We start from the raw sequence: 24,177 nt of genomic DNA on the forward strand, positions 1-24,177 counted from the left end.
ATTAACGCGCACGAATATCCTATCTTGACCGTGTTGGCTGAGAAGAAGTCGGTATTTGAAACGACCCACCCCAAAATAACTAAGATTATATATATTATAATAACTAAGATTATATATATTATAATAACTAAGATTATATATATTATAATAACTAAGATTATATATAAAATTACACACACACACACACACACACACACACGAGGGATCTGTAGAGAGCCAATGCTGGCAGAGTGAATTTGCAGATTTTCATTCTTGTGGGTTTTGGCAAACATATTTATCGCTTGCAAAAGGTTTTTTTTTGCCAGGTTTCCCTCTTCCAAACAGCTAAATGCTGAATGGCGTTTTATTTACAAGATGGCCATTAAAAAAAAAAGAAAAGGCTGGATGTGTTGCATTTATCCAGCGCAGATGGGTGGGAACTTAATTTTTTATTTTATTTTAAAGAACTTGTTAAGCTTTGAAAAAAGTTTATTGTAAACGGGTCAGGAAGAACTTGAATTTTTTTTCAAACAAAACAAAACAAAACCCCACAATATTTTGTAAAAGGGACCATCCTCCCTTCCTAGGAGAAGAGATTTTGTTCAAAGGGGCCTTGGAGATCCTCTAGTCCAACCCCGCCTGGGCAAGTTTAATGTCTGATTTTGCCTAACACAATCCAAGATAATTGCAGTGATGCAATAAAATGCAAACAGGTTTCTTAAGGTATCGTAAAAAGCATGCAAAGACAAATGCATAGGATCGGGGGGTCCCTGTCCGCCTCACAGGAGCTGCCTGTTGGGTCTCTACTCTGGGTTGATGGTCCTGGTCAGGAACTCATGCAGAGATGCAGGCAAAGCCTCCTCTGAAGGCAGATCTTTCTGGGTTTTTTTTCCTTTTGTGGATCACAGAGGGGAAATTAGGTTTTGGTTCATAATAAATACACTATTCAGCGATCGGAGGTCTGGAAAATGCGGATTCTTGGTACTTTTAAAGAGCCACAGAAATAAGTGTTTCTGAACCTCTTCCACGTTTAAGACGAGTGGACTTCAACTCACTCTCTCTCTCTCTTTCTCTTTCTTTCTCCTGCTTTCTCTCTTCTCTCTCCCTCTCTCTTTCTCTCTCTCTCTCTCTCTCTCTTTCTCTCTCTTTCTCCTCTCTCTCTCTTCTCTCTCCCTCTCTCTCTGTCTTTCTCTCCATCTTTCCCCCTCCCTCTCTTCTCTCTCACTCTTTCTCTTTCTCTCTCTCTCTCTCTCTCTCTTTCTCTCCTCTCTCTCTCTGTCTTTCTCTCCATTTTTCCCTCTCCCTCTTTTCTCTCTCACTCTTTCTCTTTCTATCTCTGTCTCTCTCTCTCTCTCTCTCTCTCTCTCTCACTCTCTCTTTCTTTCTGTGTCTTCTCTCCCCTCCTCTCTCCCTCTCCTCCCCTTCTTTCCTCTCTCTCTCTTTCTCTCTCTCTTTCTCTCCCTCTCTTTTCCCCTCTCTCTTTCTCCCTCCCCTCCCTCTCTATCTTTCTCCCTCTCTCTTTTTCTCTCCCTCTCTTTCTCCCTCTCTCTGTCAATCCATCCATCCATCCATCCGTCCGTCCGTCTGTCTGTCTGTCTGTCCCCATTATCTATCTCCTCTCTGTCTCTGTCTCTCTCTCCCCTTTCCTCAGCTAAATTCACAGAGAGCCCCCTCCTCTGCAGGACCCCTAATTTAAAATTGCGGTCCCGCTTTGGGGAGGGGCTCCTTCATCGGGCGACGTTTCCTCCCACATCTTGACTAAGGTAAACACCAGCCTGGTCCAATTAATTGCCTTGAGCCCAGGAGAGAAATTCCGGAATCTAAGCGGCAAATCGTGAAGCACAATCCAGTTAAGGGTAGCAAATCCGGCCATCTTATGTTTTGACATGTCTATTATTTATATGCAAATGCCGTCTTTTCGGTCCCTTTTCCTCCGTATTTTCAAAAGTCGAAGGCAGAGGACACCGTGCGCAGGCAGCACGGAGGGCGGGGGGGCCCCCAGCTGAGCCCAACATTGCTGTCGCTCAGTGAAACAGTCATTCAGTGAGCTTTGTCACCCAGGTTACGACTTTCCTTACCGCCCTTGAATCCCTGCAGTCACTAAGTCCAGCCACACGGCTGTTAAACGGAACTGGCTCCCCGGAGGTCCCCGTCGTAAATATGAGTCCAATTGCTGAGCGTCTGAACTGGGATCTACGGGGTGGCGGAGGGTTGAAATCCCACCCTAAGCCCCTTCTTTTGCAGTGCCGCTGAGTCCTTTCAAATGGTCGTTAAACAAGACTGTGACAAAGTAGAGGACTGCCCTACAGGGCTGAGGACTACCCCATCCTTTCCCGTAGTCCCGGGCGGCCGGAGAGGCGTACAGATGGGGGCGCCATGTGGTTGGAACATGTGGCCGGGCAGAAAACCCGGGCGTCGGTGCGCCTTGATACCTAATTTTAATTAAAAACGCCGGAGGACCCTGGCACGTTTTTCTCCTCCTCCGATGTGGCTGTTTGTGGAGAGAAAGGCGAGCGGGGGTGTGTGTGTGTATGCGCACATCGTATCTCCTACGATGGAAATAATAATAGTAAATCCACAGTTAGCCAAACTCGAGTAGTTTTAATGGGTTGTTGCTTTGCAATTTCGCCGGTTGCCTGACGCAAAGAACACACTGTTAGCACATGTTCCCTTCCTTTATGGCGGACAGAGAGCGATAAATCTCCATTCTCCCGAATCTCGTCTGGAGCACAAGCGAGCAGGGAGCTCCCGGCACACGGAGGACATGGAATGGGTGGGGTGGGTGGGGAAGGGGGGGGTTCTGTCGGAGAAGGAAGGGGCCTTGGAGGTCTTCTAGTCCAACCCCTTGCTCAAGCAGGAGACCCGAGACCATTTCAATCAATCAATCAATCAATCAATCAATCAGAATAGCGATTCGGCATCCAAATGCAAATCACAGGAGACCCCGGCCATTAAGCGTGACCAACGGCCCCGATTCCTTTGCCCTCGTCCATACTAGTCCGAAGTCTGTTTTATCTCGTCGCCTTTTCGAACGGTCACTAAACGAATCGCTAGAATAGGAGGACCAGCCGCAGACGCGAGCAGCTTAGGCTGATTTCAGCGCTCGGAGCTGACGTCTGGAAGGGGAAAGGCCGCATTCGAAGCGACCGCGGGACACGGATTGCAAATAAAACTCTCCCGTAGCCCTGTCAAATTATGCCGCGGTCCCCGTTTTTGCGTCGGAGGGGACATTAAGAGTGACCCCCTCCTGGCCCAGATTTCCTGCCTGCGCTTTAAAACTTGACCTCCGTGCCAGTTGCAAGGTTGCGGTTTTATGGGGAAGGGAGGAAGAAATAACCTTGTCGGGCTTTGCATGAGGCCGGGTCCCTGGGGAGGCTTTCAGAACACCCCCTGCCCACATATTTCAACGTGGGTGAAGCCCCCCCAGGCCCCCCGCCCAGGTTCCAGAAAATCCACCATCCTAACGGCTGCGAGGAGGCGGCAGTTTTTCAAGAGGCGGAGGGGGGTAACCTTTTAATTTCTTTTAAAAAAACCATAGATATGGTTACGGCAATTTTGCTGGCGGGTGTGTTTTTTTCTTCCATGGTATTTTAAGGAGGCTCTTGGAAAGTAGAATTATAGGGCTGGAAGGGACCTCAGAGGTCTTCTAGTCTAACCCCGCTGCCCAAGGCAGGAATCCTTATGCCATTCCAGACAATTTGGTTGTCCAATTTTTTGTTGAAGACCTCCTGTGATGGAGGCACCCACATCTTCTGGGTACAAGCTGTTCCATTCATCCTTCCTTCCTTCTTATTCTTATTCTTATTCTTATTCTTATTCTTATTCTATTCTATTCTATTCTATTCTATTCTATTCTATTCTATTCTACCCTACCCTACCCTACCCTACCCTACCCTATCCTATCCTATTCTATCCTATCCTAATTCTATTCTAATTCTGTTCTATTCTATTCTACACTCTATTCTATTATTCTTATTCTATTCTATTATGTTCTGTATTATGTAGGATGGAAGGGGGAAAAACCTCTTCAAAATTGCCCTACAAAAAAACGTCTTTATCGGCATTTCGAATGTGATTTCTGAAGGCCTGTTTGTTCAGAGGCATCTATCTGTTTGGCTTTCTGCGGTAGAAAAAAAATATATATATATAACTTATAATCCGAGGCAGCTCCTGACGGCAAAGGTCTTAAGATCTGCCTTCCCGGGGTCTGCCTGGCAAGTGTCATGGATTTTGTGTCATTTGATTGTATTTCACTAAAGATTTTGCAACCCGGAGTCGGGGTGCCTTGAAGTTTTAAAATCCCTGCGTGTCAAGAAAACATCGATTCCCAGTATGACATATAAAAACTTTACGAACAGAACAAAAAAAAACAACCCTCCCGCTTCTCGGACGGTTTGTTTTGGCATGTTTTGAGATGCAGCCAGGAAACAATCCGGCTTTCATTCTTTATTTTTAATTTGTCTGGTTTTCTCTCTCTTTTTCTTTTTTCTTTTCTTTTCTTCCTTCCCGTCAGCATTTCTTCCTTTTTATTGAGGAGGGTTGACATATATCTTCTTCTCTTGATTGGAAAACAGGGAAATAAGCTTTGAAAGAGAGAGGGTTTAAATTCACAGCTGGCTTAGTTATAGAAAAACATCTGGGGGGGGGAAAGAGGCCAGGCTGCCTGTGGGATTCTGGGAGTTGAAATCCTGCCCCCCCCCCCCCAGCCATCAAGGCCCCGAGTTTGAGAAACACCGAGGTAGGAAATGCTTACAATTTCTCCCCTTCTTCCCAGGTTTCCCTTACCCATAACGGAGCTCCTTCCCACTGAGGGAAACTGCACCAACAGGTGATGCTTACAAAACAGAATTCTTCTTAAACCTTGAAGAAGGGCATCCTGGATCCCACAGTTGTCGTCCTCCTCCTCCTCCTTCCCCTCCTTCCTCCTTCTGTTTCTCCTTTTCCTTCTCCTCCTCCTCCCTCCTCCTTCCCCTCCTTCCTCCTTCTGTTTCTCCTTTTCCTTCTCCTCCCCCTCCTTCCCCTCCCTCTCCTCCTTCTCTCACCTTTTATCTCTTCTTCCTCCCTCTTCTTCTTCCCCTTCTTCCTCCTCCTCATCCTCCTGTTTCTCCTTTTCCTTTTTTCTCCTCCCTCTTCTTCTAACCCTCCTTCCTCCTTCCCTTCCTTCTCTCACCTTTTCTCTCCTCCTTCTCCCACTCCTCCTCTTCTCCTTCCCCTCCACCTTCTTCTCCTTCTTTTCCTCTCCCTTTCCTCCTTCTCTCTCCTTCTCTCTCCTTCTCCCTCCTTCTCCTCTCTCCACTCCTCCTTCCTCTCCTCCTTTTCCTCTCCTTTTCCTCCTTCTCTCCTTCTCCTCCTCTTCTCCTTTCCCTCCACCTTCTTCTCCTTCTTTTCCTCTCCCTTTCCTCCTTCTCTCTCCTTCTCTCTCCTTCTCCCTCCTTCTCCTCTCTCCACTCCTCCTTCCCCTCCTCCCCCTTTTCCTCTCCTTTTCCTCCTTCTCCTCCTCTCCTCCTTCTTCATCTTCATCACACTTTCTCCCCCCTCCCCCTTCTGGCAGAGTGGACAGGACCGGCCATGTCCGGAGTGGACAGCCGAACCCCGAAGGCCAAGCAAAATCTTCTCTGGCCGCCCTAACCCGCCTCTGATTGGGATTAATAGAGATAAATATTTTTTGCACGCATTTTCATTAATCTGCATCGGGGAACTTAATCTTGCGGGGAGACCCACATGAGACGTGTTAACTGCAGCTGCGCATGCAGATCCGATCTGTCACGGGTTTGCCAAACCAGCCCACGTCCGTTCCGAGCCTCGCCAAACTTCAGGCTGGAGGGCCCGGCGGCCTTCCTGCCAATTACGGGGCCAACGTGCCTCAAATCTGGGACGGGGATTGAGGTTTGTTTCGTTTTGAAAGCTCGCCTGGACGGCCACAATATTTGCTTTCCCCTGCTGCACAGAAGCTCGTAATTGCCTTCCCCTCGTAATGTGACTGTAATGCGGGCAGAAAGAGAGTCACACAGCTTGCTGGCGTTTGCTGGACACCGTCCATGCCAGCTGCCCAGCGTCCATTCCTGGCACGCGCAAAACACAGGCGTGAAAAGCGTCAAAGTAACTCCATACCCTGTTTCTGAAGAAGCTGACAAAGTAAAAATAATCTATCTATCTATCTATCTATCTATCTATCTATCTATCTATCTATCTATCTACCTATCTATCAATCTGTCTATCTATCTATCTATCATCTATCTATCTATCTATCTATCTATCTATCTATCTATCTATCATTTCTATATCTATCTGTATCTATATATCTATATCTATACTATATCTATATATCTTTACCTATTTATATCTATCTATCTATGTCTATATAATATCTATCTATCTATCTATCTATCTATCATTTCTATATCTATCTGTATCTATATATCTATATCTATACTATATCTATATATCTTTACCTATTTATATCTATCTATCTATGTCTATATAATATCTATCTATCTATCTATCTATCTATCTATCTATCTATCTATCTATCTATCTATCTATCTATCTATCTATCTATCTATCTATCTATCTATCTATCTATCATCTATCTATCTACGCAATACCCCTCATGCATCATCACAAAATCTGCAGAACCGTAAAGCCTACAAACTTGAAATTTGACACGTATGTTCCTCTAGGCTTCTAGGGACTCACTAAGAAAGGATTTTTCAAAATGACCCTCAGAGCATTTAGAGTATTTCCTTTGATTATTATTATTATCAACACGCTCTGATGCTAAGGAGTTCGACTCCCCCTCCCCACCTGAAAAGAAATCTCTTCCAAATGCAAAACACAAGCAGAGGAGGAGTTTCACTTTCAGTTTTTCAGGACCAAGCAGCTTTAGGACAGAACAGTTGAGCTAAGCCACGCCCAGGCGCCCAGGGGGTTGGACTATAAGGCCTCCAAGGTCCCTTCCAGATCTCTTGTATGAGCAATTACGCGGAGAAAGTCCGGAGCCTCTGCTCTGCTCCTTGGGCCTCTTGTGAAGATGTGCTGGCCAGGCCCCGGTTTCTCTCTCTCCGGCCCTGGGGCCAGGCGCCTTTCTGAAGGCAGCGCAAACTTGAGCTGACGTCCAGGGCTCCTGGATACATGGCGCTGGTGATTTACGGCCATCTGTCTGCCTCAAGGCCCTGTTGTCTTCCATCACTTGTTGACCTCCATAATTTATTTTCCATTCAAGTCAAGTGGCACAAGGGTTCCTCCTGGACTTCAGAAATCTTCTTGTTCTCAGAAACTGCCGTATTGGGTATGACAGCCTCAACTCGTCTTTTATGAAATATAGACAGAGAGTGTGTTCGAAGGGACCTCGGAGGTCTTCTAGTCCAACCCCCTGTTCAAGCAAGAGACCCTACAATATTCTGGAAAATTGGCTGTCCAGTCTCTTCTTGAAGACCTCCAGTGATGGAGCACCCACAAGTTCTGGAGGGAAGCCCTTCCTTCCTTCCTTCCCTCCTTCCTTCCTTCCCTCCTTCCTTCCTTCCTTCTTCCTTCTTCTCTCTGTCTCTCTTTCTTTTTCTTGTGCTCTCTTTCTTTTTTCCCTTCCTTCCTTCCCTTTTCTGTTCTCTTTACTCTGGTCTTCCTTCCTTCCTTCTTTCTTTTTCTATTCTCCTTTCCTTTTACCTTTCCTTCCTTCTTTCTACAGATTAACAGAGTCGGAAGGGAACTTGTAGATCATCTAGTCCAACCCACCCTCGTAGGTCATCTCGTCCGATCCTTCCTTCCTCCCTTCACTCCCTCCCTCCGTCCTTCTGTCTATCATGCATCTTATCTATCTCAGAATCCTAGGGGACTCCGGAGATCTTCCAATCCAACCCCCTGCCCAAGCAGGAGACCCTAGACATTCTCCCACTTGGGGGGGGTTGGACTAGGTGACCTACAAGGTCCCTTCCCACTCTGGTTATCTGTTATCTGGCCTCGTTCCTCAGCAGAAGGGAACTCCTCCACCCCAGTCTAGCTTGGAGGTTCCTCGCCCAACTGGTTGGAGAGACAGTAGACCTGACCCAGCGAGGTTCTTCCCAGCTTTTTCTTCACCCCCCTATATATATAAATATATATATATTTTCCCCGCTAGCTCAGCAACCTCGGTGTCAGAAGCTATTACCCTGTTCCAGACAACTCTTGAGGAAACAAAGCAATAATTTACGGGATCTCAGATAAGGTCAGCCAGGGAAGACAAGGAAGAGGGCTTCCAATGTCAGGCTATTTGTCATCGACCCAGCCGCCGTATTTCTCCCGGACGGCCTTTATTATCTCTCATGAAAATGAGCTTTTCAGCTTTGATAAAAAAATTAATACAAGGAAAACGTCGACCTTTGGGGTGGCTTCATTGAATGTCAAGGAAGGCCGGCTGGATAAGTTCCTTTTTTTGGGGTGGGTGGGGGGGTGGAATTTCATCCCAGAGACTAAACCTCCCCGCCTCCCCTCACCAGGTGTGTTTGGGGTGGGTGAGAAAGCGTGGGCCACTTACCTGTGGATGCTATCGGCCCAGCCCAGGTGGAACGTGCGACTTTCTCACCCCAATCCTGTCCAGGAAGCCTTAGTTTGTTCTGAAAAGCGGGTGAGAAGCTGGTAGGTTTTTTTTTGTTTTGTTTTAATTGGAAGGGGAAGATTTAATGCTGGGGACCGCCGTAAAAGACACGGCCCCTTTTTTGAGTGGAGAGGGGAGTGGGAGTTCTCCAAAGGACCCCTGAAGGTCAGATAGTCCACCCCTTGGAGGCACCGTTGGGTTTTGAGCTTCTGAGAGGAACACACACACACACACATTCTAGGAGTCCGAAGGGACCTTGGAGGTCTTCTAGTCCAACCCTCCCTGCTCAAGGCAGGAGACCCTAGACCATTTCAATCAATCAATAAAGCAATCAATCAATCAATCTTATCTGCCTGCAGAAGTTGTGGGTGCTCCAATAATGGAGGTTTTTTTTAAGAAGTGATTTGTCTGAAATGCTCTACGGTTTCCTGCCTGAAGAGGGGGTTGGACTAGAAGACCTCCGAGGTCCCTTCCGACTCTGTTATTCTCTTCTTCAATCTGCTGTGGTTGGAGGACACTGAGCTCAAGGGGAAGAAATGTTTTGTCACATTAAAGTGATATGGAGATTCAAAGCCCCATTTCTTATTTATTCTCTCTCTCTCTCTCTCTCTCTCTCCCCCTTTTTTTTCCTGCAAGCGTTATAAAAGGCATATAATAGGGATGCTGCAAATTAAACAAGTGTTTTCCTCGCAGCCTGACAATAATAAAATAAGAAGGACCTGAGCCGGAAATTCTAATGTAAGGAAAAATAATGTCGGAGCTGAGCTGTGACAGGACTTAATGAAGATTTTACTAGAAGGTTTTCATCATCTCGGTGGCAAAAAGGGGGGGCGGAAAGGGAGAGAAAGCAGAAAGTCAAAGAATGTGGAGCGTTAGATATAAATTTGCCGAAAGAAACTCCAAATGTCTCGGCCGGCTGCCTTTGCCGCCACCCGGCTTGGCTTTTCCGGGGCAGGAGCGCGTGACGTTGGGCCTCAAGGCCTTGCCACCTTCAGAACGGCCCTCTCCTCTTCCTCTGAAGATGAATCAAGAGGCCATCTGGGGTAGTCAGGGTGGGAAGGGACCCTGGAGGTCTTCTAGCTCAACCCCTGGCCCAGGGCAAGAGGTCAGATGGTTGTCCAGTCTCTTCTTCAGTGATGGAGCCTTCACAACTTCTGGAGACAAGGCATTCCATCCCTCCATTCATCCATCCATCCATCCCTCCATCCTTCCGTCATCCATCCTTTCATAATCCATCCCTCCATCTCCATCCCTCCATTCATCCATCCATCATCCATCCATTCATCATCCATCCCTCCATTGCCATCCTTTTATCCATCCATCCATCCTTCCATCATCCATCCATCTATCATCCCTCCCTCCATTTGTCACATATCTTATCCATCTCAGAAGCAAAGGGCCTTGGAGGTCTGGGATCATCGAATAATAATAGAATTGGAAGGGACCTCGGAGGCCATCTAGTCCAACCCTCCCCCCCCCTGCTCAAACAGGAAACCCTCAACCATTTTCAGACCAATGGCTGCCCAAAACCTCCAGAAAGTGATGGCGCCCTCACACCTTCTGGAGGGGAGCCGGTTCCACTGATTAATTGTTCTCACGTCAAGAGATTTCTGCCTACTCTGAGACGGGATCCGTCTTTGATCCGCTTATGGTGGCCTCCTCTCCTTCCGGCTCCCCCAGCCCCACCGATAACCCAGCCAGGGGGCTGCCCCAAGACGGAGGAAGGTCCCTGCTTGTGTCTTCGACCCCAACTCTCTCTCTCTCCCCTCCCTCTCTCTCTCTCTCTCCTCTCTCCTCCCTCTCTCTCTCGGTGCCTTCACGCCCCCAATTCCCGAGTCAAAACAGCAACAAATATGAATATGTATTAACAAAGTGCTTGATTAATTGCACTGTTCAGCGTGGATTCATCTTTTAATGATTATTTCCCTTTTTAATTAGAATTTATCTCTACCCCCAACCAGAGACAACTGGCTCAGAAGAGAGGCCTTTTTTTGAAATTTTGCTCTCAATTCCTTTTTTCCTTTTGGAGTTGAGAGGAGGAGGAGGAGGAGGAGGAGGGGGAGGGGGGTAAACAACCCAAAAGCAACCCCCCAAAATATCGGATGGATCCTCTCCACCACCTCACCTTGCCCAAGAGAGTGGAGGGGATTCCTTTCTCTCCTCCATCCGTTTCCCCTCCCTCCTCCTCCTCCTCCCCCCCACTTCCTTTCTAGCACTGATGACGTTCCCTAGATGGGTCATGAAACGTCTGCAAGGAAACCACCAAACTCGGGGAGCCCCAGGGCATCCCTCCAGCCTCCCTCCCTCCCTCCCTCCCTCTCCACCCGAACTGGAAACAAACCGAGGCAAATCCCCCCCCCTCCCCTTTCCCCACAGCCCACCCAGGTGGAGCTGAGGAGTGGTCTCCTCTGGGTGGTGTTTCCCCTCTTCTCTAACCCTCGATCTGGCCCAGAGCAAATCGAGGAGTCTCAAGGAGCCCGGGAGGGAAACGGAGGGATGGCCTCAGCCTGGGTCTCGTCCCTGGACGCCCCCCCCCCCCCAACCCATGCAGGGGGGGGGGTCCTGGAGCAGAGACAGCCCCCCACCTCCCATCCTGGCTTCCCTGAAACCTCCTTTTGCAACAGCCCGGAGCCTTAGGTTGCCTCTTCCCACTGAATTTTGATTAATGGAGCAAGCTGCCACTGCCTCGCAGCCCCTTCGACTGGCAGAAGTCAGGGTAATCTGGTATTTAAATAGATTTTGGAAGGAGTGTCGGTCGTTTGAGCCTGCAAATCCTGCAGGGCTCACCATCTGCTCCACGATAGCCCGGCTCTTGCGAAACTGACATTTTTTGGTGGGGTGGTAATGCAGGCCGGTGTAACATTGGAGCTCCTGCCACTTCTCCCTCATTGGTCTGGAGGCGATAAGTTATTATTAATATTTTCCTGGGCGTCTTTGGATGATGGCTGCCCCTTAATGTTCCCTGGGCGAAGAACGAGAAGTCCGGGAGGAAATTTCCTGGAGAGTGAGAACAAGGTACCAGCGGAACTCCTTGCCACCCGAGGCTGTGGCTGCTCCATCCCTGGGAGGTGTTTAAAGAAGAGATTGGATAAGCCTCCTGTCCGGAATAAGCGTTTCCTGCTTGAGCACGGGCTGGACTAGAAGACCTCCAAAGTCCCTTCCAGCCCTACGAATCTATGGTTCGCAGAAAGAAAGCTGAAATACATGATGGAGGGAGAGAGGAAGGACAGAAAGGAAGGAAGGAAGGAAGGAAGGAAGGAAGGAAGGAAGGAAGGAAGGAAGGACAAAAAGATGGAAGGAAGGAAGAACAGAAAGATGGAAGTAAGGAAGGACAAAAGGATGGAAGGAAGGACAGAAGGATGGATGGAAGGAAGGAAGAAGGGAAAGATGGATGGAAGGAAGGAAGGAAGGAAGAAGGGAAAGATGGAAGGAAGGAAGGAAGGAAGGAAGAAGGGAAAGATGGATGGAAGGAAGGAAGGAAGGAAGGAAGAAGGGAAAGATGGAAGGAAGGAAGGAAGGAAGGAAGGAAGGAAGGAAGAGCTGACCTCCAGAAGTTGTGGGTGCTCCATCCCTGGAGGTTTTCAAGAAGAGCCTGGACAGCCATTTTGTCCAGAAATGTTACGGGGTCTGCTGCTTGAGCAGGGGGTTGGACGAGATGACATTTGGAGGTCCCTCCCAGCCCTGTGATTCAATGAGTCAGTGCGACAGCCTGCCTTCAGATGTTGCTGGCGCAGGCAGCCATTTGCGTGAGGGTCTCCAGCGGGTTGGTCTAGAAGACCTCCGAGGTCCCTTCCATCTCTGTTACTCTGTGCATCATCTGTGTTTCCTGCCTCGACCAGCTGCTTCAAGGACAGAGGCGCCTAGAAATGGGGCCCTGGGAATCCCCCATGAGAAGAGAAGGACAGGATAAAATCGCACCGTCTTAAAAGGTTGGATCCGCTGAAGGATCTCGAAAGAGCCGACAAATTCCCCGGTTTTCAAGCTGACCGGCTGCCTTTTCGGCCGGGTCCAAAAAGCACAACTTGGATCCCGCCCAGACCCTGTGCAGCCTTTTGTCGCTCGGCCAGAGGCAGATTCGCCTCCCGGGAAGCCCCGGGAAGGCTTTGTGTGCAAAGCAGGGACACCAACGTTAGCCAGCCGTGCCTCCAGCTTCTCACGTCCACCGTGCACCATCCGATGCCCAGGGAGCCTGACTGCTCATATTTGCACAGGGGCTACATTTTTACACACACACACACACACACACAAATGCACAATACAGCCAAGGAAATGTGTACCTCCTGCAGCCGACATGCCACGGCATGTGTTTTTTTTAAAGCCCTTTATTCTTTTGGGGGCCTCTTCTATAACTGCGCCAGTAACGGAACATCCGAGTTGGAAGGGACCTTGGAGGTCTTCTAGCCCAACCCCCGTGTTCAAACCGAAGACCCTCATCCATTCTGGACAAACCTCGACTTAAAAACCTCCCTGGATGGAGCAGCCACGTTAATTGTTTTCACGCTGTCAGGAAATTCTTCCTTAATTCCGCCGAGGATGGAGAGATGGAGACGGGGAGATGGAGGGAGAGATAAGCGAAGAGGTGGAGAGAGATGGAGAGACGGAGGGAGGGAGGTACTGCATGTATGTATGTCCAGTATGTATGTATAATATGTATGTATGTATTTATGTATGTACAGTATGTATGTATATATGTATGTATCGATGTATGTATGTATGTACAACATGTATTGTATATATGGATGGAAGCATGGAGCGATGGAGCGATGGAGGGAGAGAAGGAAGGATGGATGGGTAAATGGAGAGACCGAGGAACAGATGGAGGGCTAGATATACGGGACATGGGTGGCATATAAATTTAATAAATCATTCTTGCTGCATTATTATTTGAGGCAGATCCTGGGCGGCGGCTGGCCTCTCTCTCTCTCTCTTTCTTTCTTTTTCTCCTTCCGTCCATCTCCTTTCTCTTCGCTCTTGGTGGCGTTTGCTGAAGTTCAGTGAATAAACACCCAGCTCTCTTTTTGCCAGGTGAACAGAGTGACCGACACCTGGGCTTGTTGGGCTTTGGGATCTGGAGTCCGGTTGGGTGGCGGCTGCCAACAAAGATGGCCATTGTCCAAGTGGGAGGGGGTCTGGCCTGAACCCCTTTATCTCCACCAAGGGGGAAATCTGGATCGCCTCAAGAGGTCCCAATGTCAAGGAGAGAGCCGACCTAGGAGGAAAGTCTTGACAGTGAGAACAAGGGAGAGGTTTCCCTCTGGGTGCTCCATCCCTGCTGGTCTTTGAGAAGGCCAGGCGGCCATTGGACTGGTATGCCGGAGTAGGCTCTCCCCTTCAAACTGGGGGCTGGACTAGAGGACCTCCAAGGTCCCTTTTGACTCTGCAACTCTGTAATCCCAGATCAGTGGGAGGGCTTCCCTCCAGAAGCTGTGGGGGCCTCCTCCGTGGAGGCCTTCAAGAAGAGATCTGACCAGGATGGTCTAGGCTACCTCTCCTGCCTGAGCAGGGGGCTGGACTAGAAGACCTCCCAGGCCCCTTCCAGCCTTGTGCTTCTGCGGTTCTCCTGTTTGGGTCAACAGCTGGACATCTCTGAGGCATCTGGAGGGGCAGTCCCTTCTTCACCGTCCCTGGGATGGCGAGGGCAGCGTTTTTGGCAGCGAAACCCTCTCGGTTTTGGCAGCGGGCGCAGGGCTGGAGTTTACCGGGAGCCGCTTATCCTGCCCCCCCCCTCACCCGGGCAAGGTTTCGCTCATGCTTCGACCTTGGTTTGTCTGGGGGGGGGGGGGGACATTTGACAGCGTCCCTTTCGGTTTTAGAAGGATATTCTCCTGGGATTAAACGCCGGGGAAGTTGGCGTGTGTGTCCGTGTCCCCGTCCGTCCTCTGGCTGGCAGAACTTGGCAGAGCCGCCCTGGCACTGACCCGTTCTCTGGCAATAAAACGATGCCCGGTTGTTCCTCTTTCGTTTTCAACTCAGGGTGGTTTTTTTTTCTTTTTTCTTTCCTGGGGACCAAAAAGAGAAGCGTCCTTGGGAAGGTCAGAATAACCAAGCGGGACGGGAAGGGGCCTTGGAGGGCTTCTAGTCTGACCCGGCGCATGCAGGAGACCCTACCCTAGTCTGGATCCACGGCTGCCCAGGCTCTCCTTAAAATCCTCCTCCTCCTCCTCCTCCTCCTCCTCTTCTTCCAAAGACCCCCAAGAAGGTCACCTGCTCCAAGCTGTAAGGTGGACGGGCGGGTGGCCCCCCCATATAATTTATCCCCTGCCTCATATCTAAACTTTTCAGAGCGGAGGTTTTTTTTTTAAGTGATTTGTTCTCTCTTCAGATTGATTTAGCTTCTTATTTGGGGAATTGGGGAATTGCATACGATAAGGGGAGAAACCTAGACGGGTTTTGAAGGGAGGGAAAAAATAGATTTTATTTAAATATATATTTCTCCCTCTCACCGGCGCAATCCAGCGGGGAGTTGTAGATTTTTTTAGCTGGCCCAACTGCGGGGCCTGACTTCTTCTCTTTCCTTTTTCACTTTCCCCCAAGGGGTTTCATTAGAGAGAGGGGGAGGGGGCTGCGTTCTTTTTCAAATCAGCCCCACTGCAAACCCCTCTCCCCCTCACACCCCCCTGTTTCCAAGAATGCGGATTGCAGGCAGTCTTCAATTTGTGACTGAAACGGAGCCCAACGTTTCCGCGCTAAGCAGCTGCCCTGTCCTCGCGATCCCCTCCCCACTTTGGTGACCTTAACGACGGTGGCCGCCAAGGCCATAAAACGGGGTAAAACTTGCTTAACCCTTGTCTCATTTAGCAATGGTAGTCTGGCGCTCAATTGTGGTCATAAGACGTGGATTGCCTGTGTATGCACATATATATATTTGTGTGTCCAATCACACTTGGCCAATAAAGAATTCCATTCTGTTCTCTTCTTTTTTCTCTTCTATTTTAATTCTATTCTATTCTGTTCTATTCTATTTATTCTATTCTAATTCTATTCTGTATTCTGTTCTATTCTATATTAATTATATTATATTATATTATATTATATTATATTATATTATATTATATTATATTATATTATATTATATTATATTATATATTCTATTCTATTCTTAACTATTCTATTCTGTTCTGTTCTGTTTTGTTCTGTTCTATTCTATTCCATTCCATTCCATTCTATTTGTGTGTGTATATACATATATATATGTGTGTGTGTGTGTGGTATTCAGCTTTGTTCGGGTGTTTTCCCCTCGTCATTATAGTTGTGCTTTTAAAGTTGTAGCAACGTTTCGGCAGAATCTCATCTGCCATCATCAGGCTTCTGTATTGCGTTTGTCTGTATTGTGTTCGTCTGCCTATATACATATACTCTGTGTGTGTGTGTGTGTGTGTGTATACATACATACATACATACATACATACATACGGGATACACACGTTCATTCATTTTAAACAATTATACAGCGCGTGTGTGTGTGTGTGTGTATGTCTGTGCGCGTATAAAATTATTTTTGAAATGAATATCTGCAAACTCAGACAATCTTGCTGGCGGGAAGGGAAAAGCTGGTCATTTAATTTTTTTCTTTTATTTCCTTTCCATTAAAGGGGGGGGGCAGAACGGAAAAAGTGGTCCTCTGGTGCCATCTAGTGGCCGAGGGCGGGCCCTGCCCACCCACAGGGATAGGGGTCACGCCTGGCCTTCGAAGGAGTTGGGGGAGGGGGGGGGCTTGTGAAACGCCCCCCCCCCAAGGCTCTCAGGAATTGATCCCAGAAAAGACAGGATTTTCGGTGCCAGGCCGCCCAACGTTTCTTTGCAATCTGCAAGGTTCGCCTGACTTTAAGGACGACCTTTCATCCCTCTTGCCAGCTGGGCTGTATTTTATAGAAGAGGAAGGGAAGAGAGGGAAGGAAGAGAGGGAGGAAGGAGAAGGAGAGAAAGAAGGAGAGATGAAAAGGAAGGGAAGGAGGGAGGGAGGAAGGAAAAGGAGAAAGAAAGATGGATGGATGGATGGATGGATGGATGGAAGGAAGGAAGGAAGGAAGGAAGGAAGGAAGGAAGGAAGGAGGAAGAGAGAAAGGGCTCACACAATCCCCTTGTACAACCTCCTGACAATCAACCTCCAGGGCAGAATCTGGATTCCCTTCACAACAACCGGTGTGTGCGACTAAAACGGGGCAAAGGTTCCCCTTAGGAAGTGACGCCCCCCCCCCCTCTTCCTTGACCCCTGGGGTTGGACTAGAAGACCTCTGAGGCCCCTTCCGACTCCTCTCGGCTCCCACAACCCCCCTCCCGGGACGTTTTGTCAAGGGGGAGGGAAGCCCTGGAGGGTCGTGGGTGGGGGGCTGGGTGGGTGGGGGAGAGACCCCACCCCGTCTCTGTCCGGCCCATTAATTCCGCCTGCTCAGAATTAACCTTGGAAGGAGGCGAGTAACTCCGTCCATAAAAAAGTGCTGATTAAAGCTCTTTTTTCGGAATTCGATTCCACTTAAAGGCTTGGCGCCCGGCCCAGCCTCGCATTAACAGAGCCACGGATACACCAGGGCTTCCTGTTGTGCGTGGCGGTTAGTGTGTGTGTGTGTGTGTGTGTGTGTCTCTAAGGGGAGAGAGAATGTTTTCAATTAGAAAAAAAAGCAAGCTAATGAAGCCCCCTGATCCCCACCCCCTCTTTCTCCCTTCAAGCTCCTTTTAAAGCAAGAATTCATTCGAAGGAACTCTTAACAAAGTGCACTCTCTCTTTCCTTCCTTCCTTCCTTCCTTCCTTCCTTCCTTCCTTCCTTCCTTCCTTCCTTCCTTCCTTCCTTCCTTCCTTCCTTTCCTTCCTTCCTTTCCTTCCTTTCCTTCCTTTCCTTCCTTTCCTTTCCTTCCTTCCTTCTAATCCTTCTCCAGCCTCTAAGCCCTTACATAACAGCAACGCCAATTTAAACTTCCCAGCAAGGAACAAAACTATTTAAATAAAGCCCCAAAGCTACAGGAGGGAGCAAAATCCCTTGTTCCTACATCCTTCTTGCCAACGGTTTCCATCATCTCTTTTCCAACCCAGTCAGGTTGGAGCCGTATCATCTCTTCTTTAGAGACTTCCAAGTGTGGTGCCCCAACTGGGCCCGCAACTCAAGGTGACCTCCAAGAAAAGTGAAATGGTTGTGTCCCCTTGGGAATACAGGTAGCCCTCGGTTTACGACGCTTTGCTCAGTGACCAAAGTTACAACAGCAATATAATTATTTATATGATAACATTCCTTACCTCATCATAAATCCACCCAATAATAATACATCCTTATGTTGTATTCTCTATAGTTCTATTATCCTTGTATTATCAAATTATCTAAAATATTTCAGGTCCATATTTTTTTTTTATCTAACCGCTGATAAAATAAATCCCACATCTTTTAATATTGTTTGTCTTCTGGTTCTCTTAATTTCAAATGCCAGCTTACTCGCTTCAGCACCTTCCATTATTCGTCTTTCCACTTTCTTGTCCCGGGCGATTCTTTGATCTGCCCAAAGTTCCTGGCATAAGCAGTTCAAGACTGCAGAGGCTTCCATGCAAAGGTGACTTTATTGGGTTCTATCCAGGGTCATTTTTCAGACCCTGCCCAGCAGGTAACATCTCCCACCGGCGAGATTCTCGCGAGAGAAAAACTCCTGACCATCATGAGATCCGGTTTCCAGGAGCCGACATTTCTCCGCGGAATCAGGCCGCTTTGCTCCTTCGGGAGATGAGAAAACAACCCCAAAGAGAAAGCCAATTGAAATATTAAATTATGCTAAGCGGGGACCGGTGCCAGGAAACGCTGAAGAAGCAGAGAGAGGCCTTAATTTCCTCATGACATGTCAGCTTGGCTGGGTGGGTGTGGGGGTATGGGGGGGAATCTCCCTCCTGGCTCAGCACATGAGATGAGAGGCGACCCAAGAAGAGGCAAGACAGGAGAAATCCAGAGCTGGGGAGGTCTTCCTTGGTGGAGACCCTGGACACTCGGGGCAGAGAAGAGCAATAAAGAGGATTATAGGAGGATAAAATGCAGGACGAACGGTTTGCGGGAATTGGGGAGTCCTCGTTTAATGAAAACAAGGACTAAGCCCCTTCTCCTTGACCCCACCGTGGCTGGCTCTCGATTCCCGGTGCTGGATTTGGCTGACTCAAAACCCCTTTTAGCCTGAAATTCATTCCAGAGTGAGTCACTCTTTGCTCTTAGGAGACAAGCTGGGTTTTAATCGGCGGCTCCGACTCCCCGAATACTAACTAGGTTTTCAGACTGGGGTGGGCGGGGTGGGCTGGGGGTCTTGCAACCATCCCAATTCTGGTTTTTCAATCCTTGAGATAGTCTCTCTCTCTGTGCTTGCTCCATCACGGCAGGTTTTCAAAAGGGAACTGGGCATGTCTGCAATGGTGCTTGAGCAGGGGGTTGGACTAGAAGACCTCCGAGGTCCCTTCCAACCCTATGTTTCTTCGTTTGACTGCAGCGATTTCAAGCTTTGTGAACTTTTTGCCTTCCAGGGATGTCATGGGTGTCACCCATTCCATCACTGGCTTGTTAGAATAGAATGGAATGGAATAAGAATAAGAATAGAATAGAATAGAATAGAATAGAATAGAATAGAATAGAATAGAATAGAATAGAATAGAATAGAATAGAATAGAATGCAGGATAGGATAGAATAGAGAAGAGGGAAGTGAAGTGAAGTGAAGTGAAGTGAAGTGAAGTGAAGAGAAGAGAAGAGAAGAGAAGAGAAGAGAAGAGAAGAGAAGAGAAGAGAAGAGAGTAGAATACCGAATAGAACAACAGAACAGAATTCTTTACTGGCCAAGTGTGATTGGACACACAAGGAATTTGTCTTTGGTGCATAAGCTCTCAATGTACATAAAAAATAAATAAAATACGTTCGTCAAGAATCATAAGATACAACACGTAGTGATAGTCGTAGGTTACTAATAAGCAATCGAATCATACTAGGAAAACAACTAGAAGCAACATCAATTGTAAAGACTCAAGAAACAGGGTTATAGTCCTAAGCGGGGAGAGTTTGGTACGAGGAAGGATGAGAAGAAGAATAGGAATACAGTCGTAGTAAATAATTTGCTTTTATGGCACCCCATAACCAGGTAGCTTCTACAAGCTCTTTCCTGACTCTTTTTTGCTCACTAACCAACTTTCAACTTTAGCAGAGGGGCCTATGGAGCGAACGCCTGGCTTTGGGTAAGATTTGACCAAGAGCTCTCGACTGGCAGGTGATTCTTCTCCCATGTTTTACTCGTCCTCCTCACGTGCTGATCCTCTCCTCCTGTTTTCTCCTTCTCTCTAGTGTCTCTACGGCTGTTACGTCCACTCGTCAATCATCCCCACATTCCACCGAAGGTGCTATTGGCTGCTTCAGGTAAGACAGGTGCCAGGTGCCCGTTTATCAGGTGGACGGATTGGACCTGCTGTCGTTTTCCCCCCCCTCCCCCCAAAAAATCTCTCTCTGTGTGTGGTTTTTTTTTCCCCTTGCGTCGTTTCTCTGCCCTCGGTTGAAAAGTTTGCTGCCGTTTCTGTGATTTTATTGCGCTTTAATTCTTGGATTTCAACTGACGGTGTTTGAGTTTGTTCGCATGTTGAAAGAAAAGGTGGAAAATACAGCAAAAAAAATTGCTGTATTTGTATTTTAGTTCCCACACACCCACCCAAAAAATCAGCTGTTTTTGAGAACTTGCTTGTCTTGCCTTACTACGCCGAGTAGTGACTTACATATTTTCGCTGCCACGGGGAGACTTGCAAGGGTTTGTTGCTGACTGAGTAGATTTTTTTTAGGGCCGCGGTGGCCACGTGGCTAAGACTGAGCTGAGCTTGTCAATCAGAAAGGTTTTGGAAGGCACCGAAATTGACAGGCTACCATTGGGACTTAAAAACAAAGAGGATATTTATTATGAATATTATGAGATTTGGAATTACTGGTACAATTGGCTGGAAGGTAGACATGAAAACAACGAAACTAATAAGGTAGGATGGAAGTTATTAACACTATATGCAATTATGTAACAATTATAATTATATATAATCTAATTATAGGTAATATATAATTAGATGAAACTTTGCGTTGTATGCCAAAAAGGAATAACCGTGAAAGAGTATTCTACACAATTTGAGAGATGTCGGATTGAGGGAACATTGTTTGGCCTAAGTTGCGACAAGTGGAATGCTTGTTTTTATTGTATTTGCATACGTTTGTTTAATAAAGTAGTTTTATTAAAAAAAGAAAGAAAGAAAGGTCGGCCATTCGGCAGTTCGAATCCCCAGCGCCGCGTAAGGGAGTGAGCTCCGGTGACTTGTCCCAGGTTCTGCTGACCTAGCAGTTCGAAAGCCGGAAAAAGACACGCAAGTAGAAAAATAGGCACCACCTTTGGTGGGAAGGGAGCAGCGTTCCTCCATGCGCCTTCGAAGGCGTTTAGTCCTGCCGGCCACATGACCACAGACAGCGCTGGTTCTTCAGCTTTGTCACAGAGATGAACACCACCCCGTAGAGCTAGCACAGATGTGCGACGAGGGGAACCGTTATCTTTACCTTTAAGTAGCTTTTCCTCCACCAAGGCCTGCAGAGACCATCTTCTAGTAAAAAAAAAGACCCTTCCGGATTGGTGAGACTTGGAGGTGGGTGTTGTGGTTAGCCGGCAGCAGGTAATGGACGGCTGAGGAGAGGGAGGACTCAGATGAGAGGCCAGGACCATTAGGGAGTGGACTGCTGCCTTCAGAGATTGTGGGGGCTGGCAGCAGCGATGAGGAGGTTCCCGAGAAGCCTGTGCCAAGTGTGCGTGCGCGCAGGATTGCTCGGAGGAAAGAGCAGCTACAACAGCACGGTCGCCTCAGGAGTAAGGCTGCAAGATAATGGCCCCTCCTTTAAGAAGATAAAAGCCAGCTGTGAATCGGACTTCCTTTGCAGGAAGCAAAAACGTTTTGAAACTCAGCCTCGTGGACATTCCAGTATCCTGAGTTTGAAGATTCTTATGTTGCAAATTATTTCTTGTCTGTTGTCTTTTGGCAAGTCTCGCGCAGTTTGGCAAGGCTTGTGCTCATCACAACTAATTATTTTGTAAAAGCATTACAAGGTTTCTGTTCCCTTTGGATTGTGTTTGATTTGTTGGGAAAGGGTGTGGCTCAGAACGATGGAGTTTAAAGGGAATTTATTTATGGAGGTTAAAGGGAATTCCTCTCCAGCAATCTTGGCCCCACATGTTTTGCTTTAGTGTAGATTCCTGCTCCGAGCTGGGGGAGGGCTGGTCTAGATGCCCTCAAAGTCCCCTTGAGACTTGAGTTCCCACCAGGCTGTGATCAGCCTCCTTCTGATCTTCAGGCAGTCGCGTTTTCAAAAGGCCCGGGAAACAATTTAAGCGCAAGGATAATGTTTTCAAAGGAAGAGTGTCCTTCACAACACGCGGTCGAAGTTTCTTTATTTTATTTTATTTTATTTTATTTTTAAAAAATTAATATTCTCTTTAGGTCTCTCCCTGCAACACACACACACAGACACACACACACACACAGAAGATAATGGCAAGAAAAAAAAATCTGCACTATCTGTGCAAAGGGTGGCGCCACCAACCTCACTTCCTTGGGTGCAGCCTCGCCTGTTGTGCTGTCTTGGTTTCAGTGCGCAACCGAAACGCGCCAGGAATGTGGCAAGGAAGCCCTGAAGGGCCGAGGGGAACCAAGGACACCTTTGACCCTCAGTAAAACATCGGAAGGGTGGGGGGTCTCTAATCAAACCAGGTTTCACCCTTAGGCAAGGGGGGAAAAAAAGAATGAAGCCCAAATGTACATTAAGTCAAACTTGGCCCAACAGAAGTAATTGCGAGAGGGACCTTGGGATGGAGAGCTAACTGGGGGAACATTATCGGTGCCAGGAGGGATACTGGTTTTTAGGAGTGGGGAGGAGGAGGAAGACGACTGTGGGGTCCTCGGTGCTCTCTGCGCCGGGCGGTTTCCTTGCAGACGTTTCGTGACCCCACTAAGTAACACCATCCGTGTGTCCTCAGCATCCTCCCCTAATTGGGCGTGAGAAAAGGCTGACCAGCAGCCAGGCGGGGACGGGCGGGCGGGTGGGGGGGGGGGTGCCATCAGCTGGAACAGCCCATTCCACGCAGCCCTGGAGAAAGCCTCCCCTAGAACCGTAGGGCTGGAAGGGAACCCCAGAGGTCATCCAGTCCGACCTCCTGCCCAGGGAAGGGGACCTAGCCTGTTCCCCGGAGCCTGTCCATCAATGTCCAGTCCGAGACCCCTTCCTTTGTCTTTCCTTCCCTCCCGCTTCTCTTGACCTTCAGTCTTTATCTGAGAAACGGGGAAATCTCTCTCTCTCTTTTTTTTTTTCCCCAGAAAAGGCTGGGGAAGGCCCCCACCACCCCAATTTCACATTCTGCAGGTGTATAAGGCTGCCTTTGGCTCCCAGGTAACCACCTGCAGTTCCCGGGGAAAACAAAGCGGAAAAGCAATTGCGGCGGAGAGAAATTATGGGATGGCAGGCTTCTCACAGGCGAGCAGCGGCGTCTCGGTTCTCTGCCTGCCCCCTCCCCCTTACACCCTAAATTAAACATCTTGGATCCTGGAGCCTTTGCAAAGAGTGTCCAACACTGCAGCCTTATCGGGTTCCTGGGGAGGGTCCCCTCTCTTTGTGTTCCTCAGACTCACAAACACACACACACACACACACACACCTGGCACAGATCGCCAGCCAGGAAGCTACAGAAAAATGAAACCAGCCTGGGGTTGCAATGCTGGAATGCAAAGTAAAATATAAAACAGGGCGGTTTTGCAATATTTGAGGGGGGGGGGCTGCAACCTGGAACTCATTTCCCCAACAGGGAGAACGGTTAACCCGCGGAACCGCTTGCCACCAGAAAGTGGGAATGCTCCAACCCTGGAGGTTTTCAGGAAGACGTTAGAGAGCCATTTGGTCCAGAACGGTGCAGGATTTCCTGCCTGAGCCAGGGGGTTGGACTAGAAGACCTCCGAGGTCCCTTTCAGCCCTATGGCTCCTCTCCTTTCCCCCCCCCCTTCCCCGGGCAGGTTCTCCAGCCGTGTCTGCGCACCTGCGTTCTGCCCAGGTGTCGGCTTCTGTTGTGGCCCCCGGTGAGCTGAATCGCTCTCCCACCCTCTATTTCTTCCCTCCCCCCTCCCCCAAAAGAGAGGGGGTCTCATTGTTTGCCCAGCACATCAAATCGTGGTTTGAAGCCGGCAGGGAGACGGTTTGCCCAGGTAAAGCAATAAATATATATATATATATTGAGAGAGAGAGAAGAGAGAGAGACACTCCCCGTCGTCACAGCAACGGCGGCTAAAGAATTGACACCCAGACTCCCGCTCTTCCTTGTCACAGCCTCTCCCCGGGCACCTCCGAAGGAATTTGACAGGAGGGCGAGGGGCCTCGGAGGTCCTCTAGTCCACCCCCTGCTAAAAGCCATTCCTGACAAACAGTCGCTCCAAACTCTTCTTAAAAGCCTCCAAGGTTGCACAACACTCACAGCCTCTGGAGGGAAGCCGTTCCGTGGAGGAATTGGCCTGGGATTTCAGAATAACAAGAGCTGGAAGGGGCCCTCGGAGGTCCTCTAGTCCAGCCCCCCGCTCAAGCAGGGGACCCCAGAATCAATCAATCAGAATCGAGCTGGAAGGGGCCCT

At 48.5% G+C, this 24,177-nt stretch overlaps 1 protein-coding gene across 5 annotated transcripts in view; it reads left to right on the forward strand.

Annotated features, from left to right (window-relative positions):
• Positions 1-24,177, forward strand: part of CAMTA1 (calmodulin binding transcription activator 1) — a 249,247-nt gene that overhangs the window by 160,602 nt on the left and 64,468 nt on the right. For all 5 annotated transcript variants that reach the window (XM_087915178.1, XM_087915177.1, XM_087915180.1 and 2 more), the window contains one exon: positions 19,838-19,909. In XM_087915178.1, the coding sequence (XP_087771304.1) occupies positions 19,838-19,909 (72 nt within the window). The remainder of the gene's footprint in view (positions 1-19,837; positions 19,910-24,177) is intronic.

This window comes from Pseudonaja textilis, chromosome 18 (genome assembly GCF_049901715.1).
Source record: "Pseudonaja textilis isolate UNSWEBS1 chromosome 18, rPseTex1.2, whole genome shotgun sequence".
NCBI lineage: Eukaryota > Metazoa > Chordata > Lepidosauria > Squamata > Elapidae > Pseudonaja > Pseudonaja textilis.